Genomic DNA, 18,028 nt, shown 5'->3' with positions numbered 1-18,028 from the left:
AAAGGAAAAGATACAGAGAATAAAGGAGGCAGAAACAGAGGGAGGGAACATAAAAGGGAACAAAGATGAGAGAGAATCTGGAAAGGCAGCCACAACCAGAGCTGGCATCCGCCTGAGCAGCTGCTGAGCAGCAGGGTCTCTGCCTGCTGCTCTTCACCACCATGGAAAAGTCCTGATGGGCATGAGATGAAGCTACTGTTCCCCCCCCCCCCCGCCCAACCTCTGCTCCAAGCCTTGGTGAGCTGCTTAAAAACCCAGTTAGTGGGTCCTCCGGGGACCACCCTGCTGCTCACATCTCCTTTTCCCTCTTGGAGCGAGGAAGAAGACTTTGGCCTAGAGGTCTCTAAGGGCTGAGGGTCAAGGTCTGGGTGGGATGTGGTAGACCCAGGGCCCAGCATTTCCTACCAGATAGGAGGAAGCACGAGCCTGCTGGGTAGAGAGGCAGGAGGCTCAGTGCCCAGGACGGCTGAAGACATGTCTTTGTGACCCACCTTTGTTTTCCCCATCCAGAGCCCCTGGCCCAGATGAGCAGGTCCTGGGGTTGCAATGGAAACCAGAAGCCAGCCCAAGTCCCTCTGGGCTGGGCTGGGCTGGGCTGAGGCAGAGGCGGGATGCTGCCGGGTAGCTCTCTGGGGAGAGGGGAATTGAAAAGGAAAGGCATCTCCAAGGAGGGTGGAGAGGGAGGGAGGCTGAATGGGCACACACACGCGCACACACACACACACACCACACACACACACAGCCTCCCTGCCTCAGCCTAAGCCTCACTTCAGAGAGGAAGGAGCATTCTTCTCTTTCTTCTGCTTCCCCGCCCATCTGTGCTGTCAGCAAAGTTGGCCTCAAACTTGAGCAGAGCTGAAGGCTGCAGCTCCCTGGGAGCTCTGCAGGGGTGGCGCAGGCCCTGGCCTCTGAACCCAGCTGGCCTTGAGAACCCAGCTGGCTCCTTCTCACCCTCCCAGCACCCAGTTGGCCCTTGGGTCCCTGGGCCACCCTTCTATCCCTGCGCTGGAGGCTCCCACTCTGGGCTGGGGAATGGTGCGCTGAGGTTCCTCTGAAGCCCCTTGTCCAGGCCCTGGAGCTGAAGCAGTCCAAAGCCCAGGCCAACATGGCTAACCCAGGGCAACCTCAGTTTCCCCGGGTGCAGGAGACAGGTTCCACCTCACCTTTGGAACTGCCCGAGATGGAGAAGCTCCTCACCAAGGTAGAGGGCAAGGATGACAAAGCCCTGAATCTGTCCAAGTCCTTCTCGGAGGCTCTGGACTTGGAGAAGAACGGCCACAGCCTGCCCTTCAAGGTGATCTCCGAGGGGCACCGGGAGGCCTCCCTCCCTGGCTCCCTTTCCCGGGCCAGCTCAAGGCGGGCATCCTCTGTCGCCACCACCTCCTTCGCCCAGGACCAAGAAGCCCCCAAAGATTACCTCATCCTTGCCATCGCCTCTTGCTTCTGCCCTGTCTGGCCCCTCAACCTCATCCCCCTCATCTTTTCTATTATGGTAAGTGCTGCTGTTTGTTCAGGGGCAGGGGCTGGACCTTGGGGTTAGCAGGCATGTCCCCAGGCAGGCACCAGACATGCCTGGTGGGATGCCGAGGAAAGAGCCCCAGGGGCTGGGGTCTTGTGGGAAGAAGTCTGCTGGCTCAGCTTCCTACTTCCAGAGAGGCCAGGGGCTGAGAGCTCTTCTTCCATCCTTGCTCCTGGCATTACGGCTTGATTTTGCCCCATTCCTGCCAGGGAAGGGGACTCAGGGAGCTGCCTAGAGCTGAATTCTGTAGGGCAGAGAGTCAGCCAAGTCAGGGGTCTTGCTTATATGGAGGGGGTGGTTGCCCCAAGGAGCCATTCCTGAGCAGCCAGAAGGGGGTCTCAGCCCACCCCCCTCTATGTCCAGGAGAGGAGCCAGGCATCCGGGCCACCTGGGCATTCTACCAGCCTCTGCCAACTCTGGTTTCTAAGAGCTGGTAGTGACTTACGTGCCTGCACTGAGGGCCCCAGGGATTCCCCCAACCCCACCCCAGGGGCACACAAGGAGGGACGAGATGGCTGCCTGCCCTTGGAGCCTTGTGGGCCTCAATGGTTACACAGACTCCAGCATCTGTCTTTAAGGTAGGGGAGGTTGGCCTGGCACAAGAGAAGAATTTGAGAGTCAGAGGGCAAGGACCTGCCTCACCAAGAAGGGGCAAGTGAGCTAGGTCTTTACTTCTGTGGGGTTTAAATTGGCTTAGATTGTTCCCCAGCCAAGTCATTTTGGGTAGAGCTATTTAGGGAGGATCCCACAGAAAATGTCAATAGATGTTGGCAGGTGACCCTGGAGGTTCAGGAAAGAAGGAGGGAGAGTGAGACGCATGTCAATAATGTTTAGAACGAGGTTAGGGGCAAATGGGAGCAAACTCTAGCTCCCAAGGCCGGTCAGGGCCAAAGGACCAGGTGGGGTGACACTGTTTCCCCTGGAGTGACATGCTGCTGCCACATCTATCACCAAGTTCCTAGGAGTTATGGTTACTCTGGATGTCCTCTGAAAAAGACCACATTTCTTCACTAAGGCTCAGTCTCCATCTAGAGGAGGACTTCCCCACCCCCATCAAAAAACAGTAGCACCCCCAGGACATCAGGGGACACTGACAGCATTCTTTTTTTTTTTTTTTGTACCGGGAAGTAACATCCCCAATCCTTTAAAAAAAAAAAAAAAAACAACTTCCTAAGGTGAACTCACTCTCCTCCTGCCTCAGCCTCCCAAGTTGGTGGAGCACCACCGCTCCTGGTGGCATTCTTGAGTATGAGGGATTTGGCATGGGCTCAAGAGGCAGGGCTGGGCAGGGCTCCCTGGTACATCCCCAAGAACTTCCTGTGCTGCTTGCTGCACTTGGGGACTGCTAGGGGACAGAGCCAGGCTCCAGGTGTGCAGCCGGTGGCTCTGGGCAGGGCCAACCTCTTGGTTACAGAGAAAGGTCCCAGTAGGGGAGAGAGACTTTGGAGGGGGAATTCACACAAGGGCTCAGGAGAAAACAGACTCTAGAATCTGTCTCCTGGCATGGGGGCGGGGGTGCAGTGTCCAGGAGCTGCACAGGAGCTGCCCTCCTTAAAGGGAACTGGACCTGAGATGGTAAGAACACTGAACCCACCTCCAGCATTTCTACGTCCTTGTAAGGTTCTTGAGTCAGGTCAGATGGTTGCAGGGCCCAGTGCAAGAAGTCTAGCACTAAACCAGACACCATTTGCCAAGTTGCGGTGACCTGTCATCCAGTGGGAAGAAACATGTAAACAAGTCCTTACAAAATACTGCACGAAGTGCCCCTGCTAGCCATAACCACAAGGGAATTATAGAGTCCTGGACAAGTCTCTCAAGCCTCTTATCCTCAGTTACCTCTCTGAAAAGGGGGTATAACCATAATGCCTGCATTAGGGAGCTACTGGAGGGTAAAGTGGGATGGGCCATTCAAAGTGCATAAGAGCAACACTCAATGCATCCTAAGTGCTATTCCATGGTAATAGTAACTAAGTGGCAGCTGGGAGTCTCCCTGGTGGGGAATGGGAAGCCATTGTAGGTTTTGTTGTTGATGCAGTGCTGGGATCAAACCCAGGGCCTTGTGCATGCTGGGCAAGTGCTCTGCCACTGAGCTACATGCCCTGCCCTTTTATTTAAAAAAATTAAAAAAAAAAACAGTTTCATTGAGATATGTCACATAACATACAATTCACCCATGTAAAGAGTGCAACTCAATGGTGTTTTTAAAAATATTTGTAACTGATACATAAAAACACAAAATTTGATATATTGGGGGGGTGCCATATACTATTTCAATACATGTATACTTTGTACAAACATGTATCATTTCTTTTTTTTTTTTGGTGGAGGGTACTGGGGATTGAACTCAGGGGCAACTCTACCACTGAGCCACAGCCCTAGCCCTTTTTTGTATTTGGTTTAGAGACAGGGTCTCACTGAGTTGCTTAGAGCTTTGCTTTTATTAAGGCTGGCTTTGCACTCACAATCCTCCTGCCTCGGCCTCCCAAGCCACTGGGATTACAGGAATGCATTTATTTATGGTGGTAACTTTCAAAATCCTTTCTTCTAGCGTTTTGGAACATGCTGTGTTATGTTATCGAGAGTCACCCCACTGTACAGTAGCATCCCAGAGCATCTTGCTCTGAACTCTAACTTAGTACCCAGTGATCAGCCTTTTCCCATCCCTACCCACTGCTGTCCCCAGGCTCTTGTAATCACCATTCTACTCTCAGCTTCCGTGAGAGTGACATTTCTAGATTCTGCTCCTTGTCTCTCTGTGCCTGGCTATTTCACTTAACACAATGGCCTCCAATTCAAATGATGCAAATGACAGAATTTCATTGTTTTTCTTAGCTGAATAGTAATTGAGTAGTTTTTAATGTCCTCGAAGATTGTTACAACTTAGCCACAGTCAACTTTAGGATATCATCTCCTAAAGAAGCCCTTTCCGCTCCAGCTGTCTTCCTCCATCCTTCGAACCACCCAGCCCTAAGCCAACACTGATCTTGCTCTCTATAGATTGGCTGATTCCGGGTGCTTTGGGTCAATTGAATCCAAGAATATATGGCCTTTGTGACTGGCATTTTCCGCTTAGCACCATTGGGTCCTTGGGTGGACCCAATGTCCATTCTACAAACCTACACCAACACCGTCCCCTTTGAGCTTCCTCTCTGAGGTAGCATGCTCCACAGCAGGGTCTGGAGCTGAGGTATTGTGGCCAGATTTCCATTTTGCTGGATCTGCCTGGCATAGGGTGAGAGGAGGGGCTGAAGGAGGATGAGCCTGACACAGAGACGAAGAGGCCTGAACCAGGGTCAGGTGCAAGGGCAAAGGGAGCTTCTAGAAACTTTAAGAGTTGGCTACATTACCATTCATTCATTCATTCAACTTGACTTGGAGGGCAGGTTGCTTGTTTCGAGGATACCTCGCCCCTGTCAATACTGGGCCTCTTTATGAACCAGGCACTGTGCTAGGCATTTTGGGAGTAGAAGGCAGATGTAAGTGGATGGCATTTGGGGGTATGGCAGAAGGGTACAAGAGTGTGACAGGGATTGGAGGCAGGCAGGGACTTGTTCCAGGAATTTAAATTTTATTCCCGTGGCTCTAAAGAATGGGTTTTAAGCCGAGGCAAGATGTGGTCAGTTCACATTTTAAAACCAACCCTCAACTGCATTGTGGAAATGGACTACCCGCAGGGAGACCCCATGTCCTAGCAGAGGTGATGAAGGTCTGATTTCAGCCATGGGGTCAGAAGGAAGGACAGTGAGAGGAAAATGTTAGGAGGGAGGAGCCCTGTTTACCTCAGGCTGCTGACCATCCAATTCAAAACTCTCTGCGCCATCTTAGAGAGAGCTCTGAGGCCCACAGCACTTAAGGCAGAGGGAATTGGCCAGAAAAGGGTTAATAAAAGATTCCAGGAGGCAGGAGGAAAGCTAGAAAAGAGGGAGAGAGACCTAGAGCACAGTGAATCTGAAGGAGGAGGTGGACAAAGGCTGTGGAGAGGCCAGGTTCAAAGAGGACAGGAATGTCTTCTGAGCTGGCCATTCATAGACCTCTGGAGAAACTCAGGGGTGCCCCTGGTGATGGAGAGGCCTGGACTAAAGGAGGGGTGGTGATTGATGGGGTGGGGTTCCTGAAGAGAAGAGGCCATGAGTGCCAAGACAGGCAGATATATCAAGAAAGGGAGGTGCTCATGCTCTGCAATCTCCATGTTACCAGGGACATGAAAGGCCAGGGGATTTGCTGAGAAATAGGGGCATGGTGGCAGAGGGAAGGTGACAGACAGGTCAGTGGCTAGAAAGCTTTGCTTGGGTTAGAGACGATGGATGGGGGTTGTCATCAGCCTACAGGGTGGTGTGAGTTTCTCCAGATGTTGGTGTAGGTTTGTAGACATGGACATTAGGTCCACCCAAGGATAAAGATAGTAGAGTGGCCATGAAAGCAGGACCAAGTGGCACAGGTGAAGGAGGTAAGAGTAACTGAGATGACATGACAGAAACAGGGCTGAACAGGGAGCCAGTGAGGCCAGGAAGGTGGTGATAGCTGGACACCAACCTCATGAGACAGCACGCTCTGCAGATGTTAACAAGCTCAAGAGAGGCTATGGGGGTGTGGGTCTCCTTCCATCCCTGGGGTCAAGGACTTGATCCTGCATTTGGGTAACCAGTGGAGGAACTTCATCTGAGTTTGATGGTCTGGTTAATTGTGCACATTTAACAGATGAGGCAGCTGAGCTGTGCAGAGCTGGGCTCATGGTCACACAGCTGGGACAAGGCTCATCAGATGTATGCTGAATTTATTATTCTCTTAAGGCCTCACCTTGCATCTGACTCTGGCGACAGGGATGGTGTGAAACCCTTCGGAAAGCCAAACCTCTCAGCCATTTGTTCAGGGAAAGGAAAATCCCACTTCTTTCTTTCTTCATGCCCCCCCTCCAACTCTCCCTCCATCCTCACTAAATCCAGCAGCATCCTGTGGCTTTGACAGGGGGTCAGTGTGACCCACGGCTGCTCAGTCTCTAGGGCTCTGTCTGAAGAATAATGGTCACAGGTGTCCAGATCCAGCTCTGTTCTGTCCTCCTATGAGCCTCCTAAGGTGGTCAGATTTTTCTTCTGGGTCAGGCTGAGAGGTAGCCATGTTCTTGCATGCCATAGTTCTCCACCTATGAGGGGAGCTAGACCCTGGGCAGTGGGCCTTCAGCCAGCAATAGTGATAGAACCAGCATCCATATCACTCATCCTTCTTTCTTAGCCTGCTTCTTCATTTATAAAATGGACACAATAGGCTGGGTACAGTGCAGCATGCCTGTAACACCAGCAGCTCAGGAGGCCAAGGCCAAGGCCAAGGCAGATCACAAGTTCAAAGCCGGCCTCAGCAAAAGCAAGACACTAAGCAACTCAGTGAGACTCACTGAAAATCAGAGCTGGGGATGTGGCTCAGTGGTTGAGTGCCCCTGAGTTCAATCCCTTGTACCCACCTTTCCCCACTAAAATGGACACTATAATACCATCTACCTCGGGGGGCTTCCGGGAAGATCAAGCAAGCTAATGTATGTGAGGCACTTAGCACAGAGCCTGGCACATAGCAAGCGCTTAATAAGTGCAAGTGGTTGCTGTTGTCATTATTTATTCATTTTTTGATACAGGGGATTAAACCCAAGGGTGCTCCACCACTGAGCTATGTCCCCAGCCCCCTCCATCACATTTTTTAAAAATTTGAGATGGGGTCTGGCTAAGATGTCCAGGCTGGCCTTGAACTTGTGATCTTTCAGCTTCAGCCACTGGAATAACTGGGATTATAAGCATGAACCACCATACCTGGCACTTGCTGTTCGTATTAATATTAAATAAAACTTTGTAATGTCAGAGGAAAGGGCAAATCCCTCATGGATGGGCAATTCTGACTTTAACCAATTTTGGGAGAAGTGTCTCACCCTTCCTCACATCATCTGGGGGAGGCACTGAGGCCTGTCTGTGGTTTTGGTGGAAGTCACCAATGAGCCCTTCCTCTGTGGGTTGTTCCTACAACACGTGGGAGCAAGGCAGAGATCCAGAGTGGCTTTGATGCTTCCTTTCTTGGGCATTGTTGGTAATCTAATGATTCTTCCTGGTGTATTGTAGGCAGAGCCCATTCTTTCACCCCTGTGTTCGTTTATGCATTTATCCATCCACAGTGTAAGTGCGCTGAGCTCAACCAGGGGCATCTGCTGCAAACTCGAGGGGGTCTTAGGCCCAAAGGCACACGCCTGACTGAGATGTGTGGGCTCATGGCTCTGTGGACAAAGGAGAGACTGGGCTTAACATTGCTGAAAAAAAGAAAAGAGATATCTTTCTCTTTAAGACCTTTTCCCCACACCCAAGCAAATGCTCACGTGTCTCTCTCCATGGTCCTGAATCATTACTAAAAGCACAGCTAGTTCTCTGGAAATTCAGGACAGTTCTCATCTCAAATCCTGCTCCTGTCCCCCTTCCTGTCATGCTTACAGATGAGAAGTCCCTGGTAATCATCCAAGGTAGCCCCAGAATCTCTAACGCTGAACTTCTTAAAAATCTCTGAGTCCTTTCTGCATGCTGCCTTCTCTTCCTCCTAATGCTGCCAAGTCTTAAGTTCAGTGACCTGAGCTGACCATCGGGGGAGCTGTAGGTGACATGGGTTAGTGGGTGGGGCCCAAACCCAGATGCCAGGTGTCTTCCCAGGGGGACCCACTGTCCTTATCTCTCTCATGAATCCTTCATTGACTTTGAACTTTCCACTGGTGAAGTTCAGCGGTTAGAAAACAGATTCTCCTCTCATTCTTTGTCTTGGTCCTTTTATTCTTTTCTTTTTTTCCTCAAACATTTACTGAGGACCTACTGGGTCCTGGCCTTAGGTTAGATGTAAGGGATACCAAGATGGAGGCTGCATGGTCCCTGCAAGTGATATGGCCCCAAGAAATAATGACACAGAGTGATAAGAGAAAGAGAGAGTGGTACACGATGCCATGCCATGGGACACCCAAGGAGGGGCCCACTAACTGCGTACCCATGACCACCCAGTAAAGTAGGTACTTCTTCTTTTCTTCATTTCTTCTTCACAATACTAGGTGCTGGGGATTGAATCCAGGGCCTCACACGTGCTAGACACGTGCTCTACCATTGAGCCACATACCCAGACAGTATCTATTTTTTACCCCAAATTTAAAGATAAACATAGAAAAGGAAAGCCATTTGTCCAGGGTTTCATAGTTAATGGTGGAGCTGGGGCAGGTATCCAGGTGGTCAGGATGAGAACCTGGGTTCTTATCCAGTCTACTCAGCTAGGGAGCTGGAGTATATACCTGCTCCTGGTTGGGTCCCTTCCGTGAGTCTTAGGATGAGTTGTAGTTCTGCTCATGCCCCCTTCTCAAGCCAGATCCACCTTTTCTGTCCCCTTACTGGCTGACACTAGTCCATGGTCACAAAGAACCCCAAGGCCCAGAGGCATGATCAGTGCCAGCTTCCTTCCCAGGCCCACCTACACACCTGTGGAGGTGAGAGCTGACCTACCCCTTACATTTGCTCAGTCTCCAGGGACAGGTGAGCTCACTGCTCTGTCCACAGTTCATACCTGGGTGCAAGTCCAGACCTCAGCCTTTCTGCTGCCCTGGACATCATGGTGTGGCACCAGTCACACTCCTCGACCTCATTGCCCTCTCCCTCTTTGCCAGGTCTTTTCCTCTCACATCTTGAAGACTCCCCCTCCCTGGGTCTCATCCTGTTGTAGCTCCTCTGCTATCTCCCTGCTCACCCAAAGCTAAACTTTCAAGACTGTCTCTTCTTGCTGTTGACCTTGCTCATTCCTGCTTGTTTTTTACACGGCTCCATTTGGTTTCCTTCCCACAACTGCTCTGAACCTCTCCCATCAAAGACACCCAAGTCCTCTCATGGTCACTAGCTTCCTCTTCATGTGACTTGACCTCCATGCATGAGAAGCTACCATGGGCCTTTTGAACTTCCATCTCAAACTGCCTGGATGCCACCCTCTCCTCCCCTCTGGTCACTCCTCAGTCCCTGTGACAGGCTTCTTTTCCCCAACACCCTCCTTTACCAGTCAGTGCTCCTCACACAGGACAATAGGCCTGTGGACCTGTCCTCCTCTCCCTGTGTGCTCCCTGGAGCTCATCACACTCCATCCCTGTGCTGATGCTCCCTGAGCTCTGGGCCTCTGGATCCTACTGGATAGACACATTCACAACGTCCAGGCACTCTCACCTGAACAGGGCCCTCCCTGAATGTGTACTCTTCCTCCATCTCAGGAAGAGCATCTCTGTTCACCCATCCCCCAAGCCAGAAGCCTGGGAATGGTTCCAGTGAGCCCCTCTCCACATTTCATCTGACCTTCTCTTTTCACAATATCTCTAATCAGAACTCTTCCCCAGTCCCCTACTTACAATAAATCTGAATTTGTCTTCTTCCCACCTCCACTGTAGCTGGGCAGAACATTCCCGAAATGCAAGTTTGCATCGACATGTTCAAGTCCCCACTTAAAACCCTCCATTAGTTCCCAATGTCCAGACTCCACTATGTACCAGTCAGGGTCCTTATTGATGGGGCCTTTCTCCATCCGTTGCTTTTCTTACCCTGCGTGCATGGCTCTCTATGCTCTGGCTCCATCCCTGCCTTATAGGAGTATTTGGAGGATGAAATTCCCTGAGCATTTAGCATACGCTCAGATGAGGTGAGTATTATTCCAGTAGAGGTGGGAAAATCTTGGTGGGCTTCACATGGCAGGTAGCATTGAAACAGAGCTGGCCCTTGAGGGGTGAGGAGGGTCTAGACCTGGTGCTGTGGGAAAGCAGAAACTCAGGCAGGAGCAGAGGAGGTCAATGATCTCACCTCGTACAGCTCAGAGCAGCTGGGCCCACAGGTTGCAGAAGAGAAGAGTAGATGATTTCAAACAGGAAATGAAGCTAAGCTTAGTTGGATTTTGTTCTGTGGACAATGGGGAGCTACAGAGGATGCTGAGCAAGAGAGATGCCTCTCAGCCTCCATCATCTCGCTGAACTTACATAACAGCTCCTGACTTGCCTCCCTGACCCCCCTCTTATCCCCACAAGATAAAAGGGATCTTTTAGAAAAACTGGTACCCGGTCATCTCATTCCCTGCCCCTGGTCAGATATCCTTCACTGGCTCCCACTGCTTCTGGGACAAACACCCACCTCCTTTGGGTGCTGGCAGAGCCCTACCTGGCCTGGCCCTGCCTCCCTCTATAGCCTCTTTGTCTTACCTCTTTTAGCTCCAGCCAACAGCTGTTTATTAGCATCTACATAGTTGACACCCACATGATTTGCATATGATTTTTTTTCCTGCTGGAACACTTTTCTTCCTTTTGAAAAATAATCTGCTTAATTTTGACTCATCCTTCACAACAGCTCCAGGCTCCTTCCTCCAGAGAGGCTTCCCTGACTCCCCCTTTATAAGTTCTCATAGTACCACGGAGCTCTCCTTTGGAACTCTACCCACAATTATAATTTTGCCTTTCTTTGTGTGACTGTAAAGGAGGCCAGCAGGATGTAAGTCCCATGAGCCTAGGAACTGGGACGGGGAACTCACACTCTTCTGTGTGTCCTGGCAGTCTGGTAAGTGTCTGTGATGTAAAATGGCAGTGGGGAGAGGAGAACGAGGGACAGAGCTTGGGTCCAGGGGATCTTCAGAAGGCTGTTGCTATAGCTCCAGTGAAAGGGGTGCTTAGAACAAGGACAGGTAAAAGGAAGTTAGAGAGGAGAGTGGTGATGGGATTGACTTAGAGGGGGTGACAAATGAGCACGGTGGATAGGCTCAGTGGTAGAGCACTTCTCTAGCATGCACCTCGCCCTGGGCTCCATCCTGGACACTAGAAAAATAAATAAGGATACAAATTAGCAAGCTGGAATGGCAGAGGAGTTGTGACCCACAGGGTGGACTTGAGGCTGCTGCCAATAACTGGGACTTGGGTGAGTGAAAGAAGTCCTACAGGTAAGGAGCAGATGGAGGTAGTTGTCAGACTGTCCTAAAAGTAACTTGGAAGTGCAGAGTTGGGGTGGGGGGAGTTGGTTAGAATTCTGAGAGGTGAAAGGACCTTGGTCTTAAATCAAGGGCACAGAGAGAGGAAAGGTCACATCTCTGAACCTCCGATTTTCCTTTAGGGAAGTGGAGCAGCACGGCTAATCTCTTAGCATGATTTTGAGGCTAAATGAGCTCATTAGCTGCCTGGCACAAAGTAAGAGCTTAATAAGTCACCATTATCATTCCCCTCCCCTCCTCCTCCTCTTCAAGGTACTTAACCACACTTCCATGCTAAACTCAGGGGCCTCTAAGAGTCAAAAAATAAAATAACCAAGTGATTGGCCTGAAGCCCCCAAAGTAGTCACAGTTTGGTGGACTGCTTCCTATGCCTGTTGCCAGAGGGGGCTGGGGCAAGTCCACCAAGTCCAGGAAGAATAGAGGGAATCTAGTAAAGAATCTGAGGTCATCCAGTTATCCCACTCCTCAGTCTATACCCAAAGATTTAAAATCAGCATGTTAGAGTGACTCGGCCACATGGATGCTTATAGCGGCTCAATTCAGAATAGCTAAGCTATGGAACTAACCTAGGTGCTCATCAACAGAAGAATGGATAAAGAAAATGTGGTGTATATACATAATGAAACATTAGCCCTAAAGAAGAATGAAATTGTGGCGTTTGTTGGTGAATGTATGGCACTGGAGACTATCATGCTAAGTGAAATAAGCCAATAAAAACCAAAGGCCGAATGAATGTTCTCTTTGATGCATGAATGCTAACACACAACAAGGAGCAGGGGAAAAGAATAGAAGTTCATGGGATTAGACCAAGGGGAATGAAGGGAAGGGAGGGGAGATGGGAATAGGAAAGACAGAAGAATGAATCGGACATAACTTTCCTATGTTCATATATGAATACACAACCAGTGAAACTCCACATCGTATATAACTGCAAGAATGAGATCCTAATTAGAATAAGTTATATATACTCCAAGTATATGTAATATGTGAAAATACACTCTACTGTCATGTATATCTAAAAAGAACAAACACGTTTAATTAAATCTAGTGATTAGAAAAAGAACCTGAGGTTATGGGGCTAGTCTTGGCCAGCAGAGACCCCTGACTATTCTAGGCAGGAGCACAGGGCCACCCTTGCAGATTCCTGGACATACCTCCTATTGAGGCACCTAGGTCCCCACCTGCATCCACCTGATTTCACCAGATTAACTAGGTTCAAGAAAAACAGCTCACCAAGGAGGAGCAAGTCATAGAAAAGGGCCCTGGTACCCCAATCCTAGCTTTCCAGGACAACCCTGAGACACCTCCCCTTTCTTGCATGGTCTGAAATGTGGGCTTGAAGAAAGATGTGGTCTTTGCTAGGCACAGTGGCTCATGCCTGTAATCCGAGAACCTTAGGAGGCTGAGGCAGGAGGATCAAGAGTTCAAACCCAGGCTCAGCAACTTAGTGAGGCCCTAGGCAACACATTGAGACCCTGTCTCTAAAAAAATACAAAAAAGAGCTGGTGATGTGGCTCAGTAGGTAAGTGCCCCCTGGGTTCAATCTCTGGTATCAAAAAAAAAAAAGGATGTGGTCTTGAGTGGGCAATACCAAGAGGGAAGACAGTCCGTTTTTTCTTTTGTAGTAAGAGGGAGACTCTCAGAATAAAGGAGGCAGGCAGAACCACAGGGGTCCTTGGGGTTCCAATGTGTCTGCAGGACTAAGCCCTGGGCTGAGGTCCAGGGGACTCTGGCTTGTCTGCTCCTGCAAGCTGGCCTGGACCTACCCTCCCAGGCCCTGGGTCTCCACTGTACCATCTGCCTCTACTACCTGCCCTGTCACCATCCTGATCGAAACTGCCCTAAATTTCTTGGTTCTGCTTCCACCTGTTCCCTGCCAGTGAGGGGCGGTCTTGGTTAGGGTCCCCACAAGAGGCCTAAGCCATTTCTCCAGGGGGAACCTTCTTCCTTTCCCTAAGGGGGGCTACTGGAGTGGGTGGCAGTGGGGGATGACGTGTGTCTGGAAGCCCATGTGGAGGCCACCAAGGGCTGCCCAGGTCTACGTGGTTGATGGACGCCCATCCTGAGGCCTCTGCTGTCCTCTCTCTGCAGTCTAGAAGTAGTGTGCAGCAGGGGGACCTGGATGGGGCCCGGAGGCTGGGTCGCCTGGCCCGGCTGCTCAGCATCACCTTCATCATCATGGGGATCATCATTATCATCGTGGCTGTCACCGTCAATTTCGCAGGTGAGGCCCAGATGCATGGAGCAGGGGGAGCCCCTGGGGCAGGGGCAATGGGTGGGTGGGGGGAGAATACAAGCAGGGTGGGGGGCATAGTCTTATCTTCTCATTTCAGAAAAGTGGACCAGTCCCCAGCAGTGACGACTGAGTGGGGATGGGCTTTCTGACTGTCTTCTGCCTGGGCAGTGAATCAATAGAAAAGGGTGTGGAAAGGGCACAGGCTTTGGAGCCCAATGGTCCTGGGACCTGGGCCAGTGTCCTGTCTGGCTGAGCCTCAGTGTTTTTCCTGTATAAAGTGCCAGGAAGAAGCCTCTGGAGTGGAAGCTTTTGTGAGCATCACTTGAGATAATGGATGTGACTCTGCTCTATACTCTGGGCTGGAGCACAAGCCTCCTGGCTCAGACAGCATGGGCAGCTCAGAAGCAAACAATGCACGCACAGAGATCCAGGAAGCAGCAACACTTCTGACCACCCAGAGGTGACCCAGTGAAGTCATTCCAGCCAGGGAACCCTTTTCAAAGGAGACTCTCAGCTGCTCATAAAGCCCATGTAGCTTTGTGAGTTCAGAGCTGCACCTCCCAGAGCTGCCCCATGCCCACACATGTCTCCTGGTTCAGTGATCAAGCAGATCTCTTCTCAACAGATCTTGCTTCTCAAAATGTGTTCCATGGACCAGCAGCAGGGGCATCATCTGGGACCATGTCAGAAATGCCCTACCCCCACCCACCCACTGAATTTTTGTAAGATTTTCAGTCCAATCATCAAATGTGGGAGGCACTGGTCAAGAGTGTGGAGAGATCAACATGGGGTGGAGAGTTTGAGATTCCATGGTGGGACCAGGGACAATGATGGGCTTTCCGGAGAGGGAAGTGTTCAGGTTTTTGGTCAGCCTGCCTGAGTTCAGAATCCAGGGCCTCCACTTTCTCCCTGTGGAAATGGAAGCATGTTCCATAAGCCCTCTGAGGCTCAGTTTACAGCACCAGTGTGAAGGGAGATGGATGTGCAGGTGTGTAAGAGGCAGGAGCATCCGCTTAGTGTCACCTTATGAGGCTTCATTCCTAGGCAGGATCTCTCCTTATGGTGGCAAGATGGAAACCAGCAGGTCTCATAGTGGCCCTAAGAGTGGCATACATTTTAGTCAGTCCAGTAAGGAGAGAAAAAAAGTGCCTCTTTGGGGGGCTGGGGTTATAGCTCAGTGGTACAGCACTTGCCTAGCATGTTTGAGGCACAGGATTCGATTCTCAGCACTGCATTTAAGCAAATTAAAAAAAAAAAAAAGGTCCATCAACAGCAAATATTTTTTTTAAAGTGCCTCTTTTTCTTTCTATCTTTCTTTCTCTCTTTCTTTCTTTTTCTTTCTCTCTCTTTCTCTCTCTCTCTCTCTCTTTCTCTCTCTCTCTCTTTCCTTGGGATTGAATCCAAGGCCATGCACATGCTATGCAACTGCTCTACCACTGAGCTACATCCCCAGCCCTTTTATATGTTTATTTTGAGACAGGGTCTCACTAAGTTGCCCAGGGTCTCACTAAGTTGCCCAGAATGGCCTTGAACTTGCAACCCTCCTGCCTTAACCTCCTGAGTAGCTGTAATTATAGGCGTGTGCAAAAATGACTCTTTGTCGACGATTATAGCAAAAGTCCTAGGGCTGATTCTGATTGGCCCCATTAGTTTTCCCACTAGGAAACTACACTAAATCCTCAACTCTGGGACTTAAAGACCCAATGTTCTGTATTCTCTTCTTTCATACATGTTCTTTTCTTTACAGTTCAGAAGAAATAAAAGTAACCAGGGAGCCATGCAGGCAGAGGAAGACCCTGGTCAGCCACAGAGCTCCAAACCCACACCCTGTACCACAGGAGGACTAGATGGTGACTGCCAAGTGCCCACCTGTCCTCAAGCTCCGAAAGCACAACTTGGAGGGAAACCCCAAGTTACCCCACTGTCAGTCCATATCAGATGGGAAAATCTGGAGAAAGAATGGAAAGAAGAAAGGAAAGAAGGAAAGAAGGAAATTAAATTTACTGTGAAAACTATGAATAATGTGGTTTAATCCCAGCCTTTTCACCCCAAGGCTCTGGGTTTGTTCCTCGTGCCTGCAACTTCCCGGGACCTATGAAGTAGCATAAACTGCCAGAATGAGAAGAAAACCAGCTCCACAAATAAGACCAATTATGTAGAGAAAGCAGCAGCCCAGGCCCTTCCTTCCTTGGACAGGAGCAAAGATGTGGGACTTTACCTTTTATACTTTTCTCAAAAGCACACTTTGCATGCTCTGTGCCACATGCCTGCTGTGACCCCCTACCTATGACTACCTACCACAGGTGAAGTTACCACTTGGCACATGCCCTCGGGCACATGCCCTCGGACACCCCATGGTGCCTTGCCCTGGAAAGAGGCAATGGCCACACACTTAAACCTCCCTTGCAGGGTGGAGGCACTCACAGGGATATTGGTGAAGGCAGGTACAGGGGCAGCAGGACACACTGACCTCTTCCCAAACTTTTCAGCCTCGGAGCCCCTCTGCTGAGGACTCTGGCCCCAGCATGCTTCCCAGGACATCTCAGTGCCTCTTGCTCCCCACCTGTGTTGTAGCCTGGGAGAGCACCAACAGGAACTTCTGGGACCTGACCCAACCTAGGTCAGCCTGTGGGGAGGGCAGGGCTCATCCTGCCGGGGCCTCCTCCATGATCTGGGGTGCAAGCTTGAGAACCTATGCAAAGTGGCTCAGGGGTCTGCATGCCTAACACTCAGGGTCCCCAAGCAGAGTGCCTTGGGTGGGGCCTGGCTTTAGGCTCCCAGCCCAGCCTCATCTGATGCTTTGTTTTTGGCCCAGTGTCCCTAGACATCCACAAGCAGAAAATGCTTTCTCTGTTAAAGTGGTTTGGGGACCACCCTCAGGGGACTTCCCATGAGCTTCCAAGCTGCTAGAGGTATTTGTGCTGCTTGAAAAGGAATGGGCTGGGTTGGATCTAGAGGTCCTAGACAGAGGAAGGGCTTAGTGGAAGGGTCCAGTCTTTGAAGAGTAAGGGGCCCCAGGTTTGGGAGATATACTCACATGCCCAGAGGAAGGGGCTGGACGCCACAGCCTCTGAGTTTGAGGATCTAGAGGGACACCTGAAAAGAGCTGAGTAAGGCCCTCTGCCTCCCCCTGTTCCTTGGCCCTGTGATCTCCCCACATTTCTCCCGGGCAGAGGCTGTGCCCACAGGGGCCTCATCTGCTCCTGGGTGCCCCCTGGCTTCAACTCAGACCTAGAGAGAGATGCCCAGGCTTGCCCACCTTGCCAGGGTTACTACCCTCAATGGGGGGGGGCAGGTTCCCAGACACAGCCTGTTTTGCCTGCATTCGATCAGGACCCACATGCTCCTCTCTGAGGCCTTTGCCTCTCAGAGGCTCCAGGGCAGAGCGGGTAAGCACAGAGACTCTGGCTGATGGAAGGTGCTCTTGGTGCTGTAGCAGCCCTGAACCTTCCAGACAGGGCCTGTGTGACCCCCGGGGAGGGAAGGGAGGCTGGGTGGATCCCTTTGGGATTGTGTGTTCCTACATCAGTTCCTTTGGGGGGAATACACTCCAACCTCTCCCATTCCTGAAGGGGGGACTAGTCTGGTTTGCTTTATGGGCTCTTTGAGACCAAAATAGAGGTATCCCTGTTTGTTGGGTGGCAGGGGGAAGAGGTGTGAACCAGAGTATTCATGTCACTTGGGAGATCAGGACAGGCACACACACACACACACTTTCCTGCTCCAATCCCAGAATAGTCAAGGGCCCTGCTAAGGTGAAGCCACTAGCAGACAGCACCAGGAGTGGCTGAGCTGGAATGTTCTTCCACTCAGGTCAGAGCAGCCTGAGAGTCTTCTAGTGGTACCAGGGTCAAGGGAAGCACAGGGCAGGAGTGAGAGACAACGGAAGGAAGGTCTCTGAAGCCTCTGACCAAGGGCAGCCCGGCATCTCCAGGCTGCGCTGGAAACGGGAGGGACAGTGATCCTGCTATTCCAGCTCCATTATGGGTCCAGCCACCAGATGCATGAACAGGTGGTCCCCTGGCTGGGGCTACCGATCTAGCCTCTCCCTGGAACCCCTCCCCACTGCCATCACCACTCACACCAGTGACTCTGTATTTCTTGGCATGGAAGGAAATAAAGCTGAACACACACGCTCACCCTGCCTGTGTGTGTGTACTGCTGAGGTCCAGGGGTTCCAAACAACCAAGGGGGGAGCAGATCACTCAGCCTGTTGGTTCCCAGTGTTGGGAGTGGCCCCTGGGGACCCTGGGCACACTGGGTCTCCACAGCCA

General features: G+C 51.0%; 1 protein-coding gene across 1 annotated transcript; it reads left to right on the top strand.

Annotated features, from left to right (window-relative positions):
• The first annotated feature begins 721 nt into the window (after window positions 1-721).
• On the top strand, window positions 722-17,893 carry Trarg1 (trafficking regulator of GLUT4 (SLC2A4) 1). Its single transcript, XM_046446786.2, has 3 exons — window positions 722-1,492; window positions 13,610-13,742; window positions 15,502-17,893. Exons 1-3 carry the CDS (start codon window positions 1,106-1,108, stop codon window positions 15,513-15,515), a joined length of 534 nt encoding a protein of 177 aa, XP_046302742.1. The 5' UTR covers window positions 722-1,105; the 3' UTR covers window positions 15,516-17,893.
• Window positions 17,894-18,028: the final 135 nt, after the last annotated feature.

Source organism: Marmota monax, unplaced genomic scaffold, assembly GCF_021218885.2.
Source record: "Marmota monax isolate L192 unplaced genomic scaffold, Marmota_monax_Labrador192_F-V1.1 WCK01_AAM20220418_F8-fsc00138, whole genome shotgun sequence".
NCBI lineage: Eukaryota > Metazoa > Chordata > Mammalia > Rodentia > Sciuridae > Marmota > Marmota monax.
Note: the sequence above shows the minus strand (reverse complement) of the source record. Positions and strands in the feature narration are given on the sequence as shown.

Bases quoted from the DNA above. Each gene is read 5' to 3' on its own strand.
- Trarg1 (XM_046446786.2), top strand. From the start codon at position 1,106: ATGGCTAACCCAGGGCAACCTCAGTTTCCCCGGGTGCAGGAGACAGGT. The intron at 1,493-13,609 runs GTAAGTGCTGCT...CTCTCTCTGCAG, and splicing joins CCCTCATCTTTTCTATTATG to TCTAGAAGTAGTGTGCAGCA.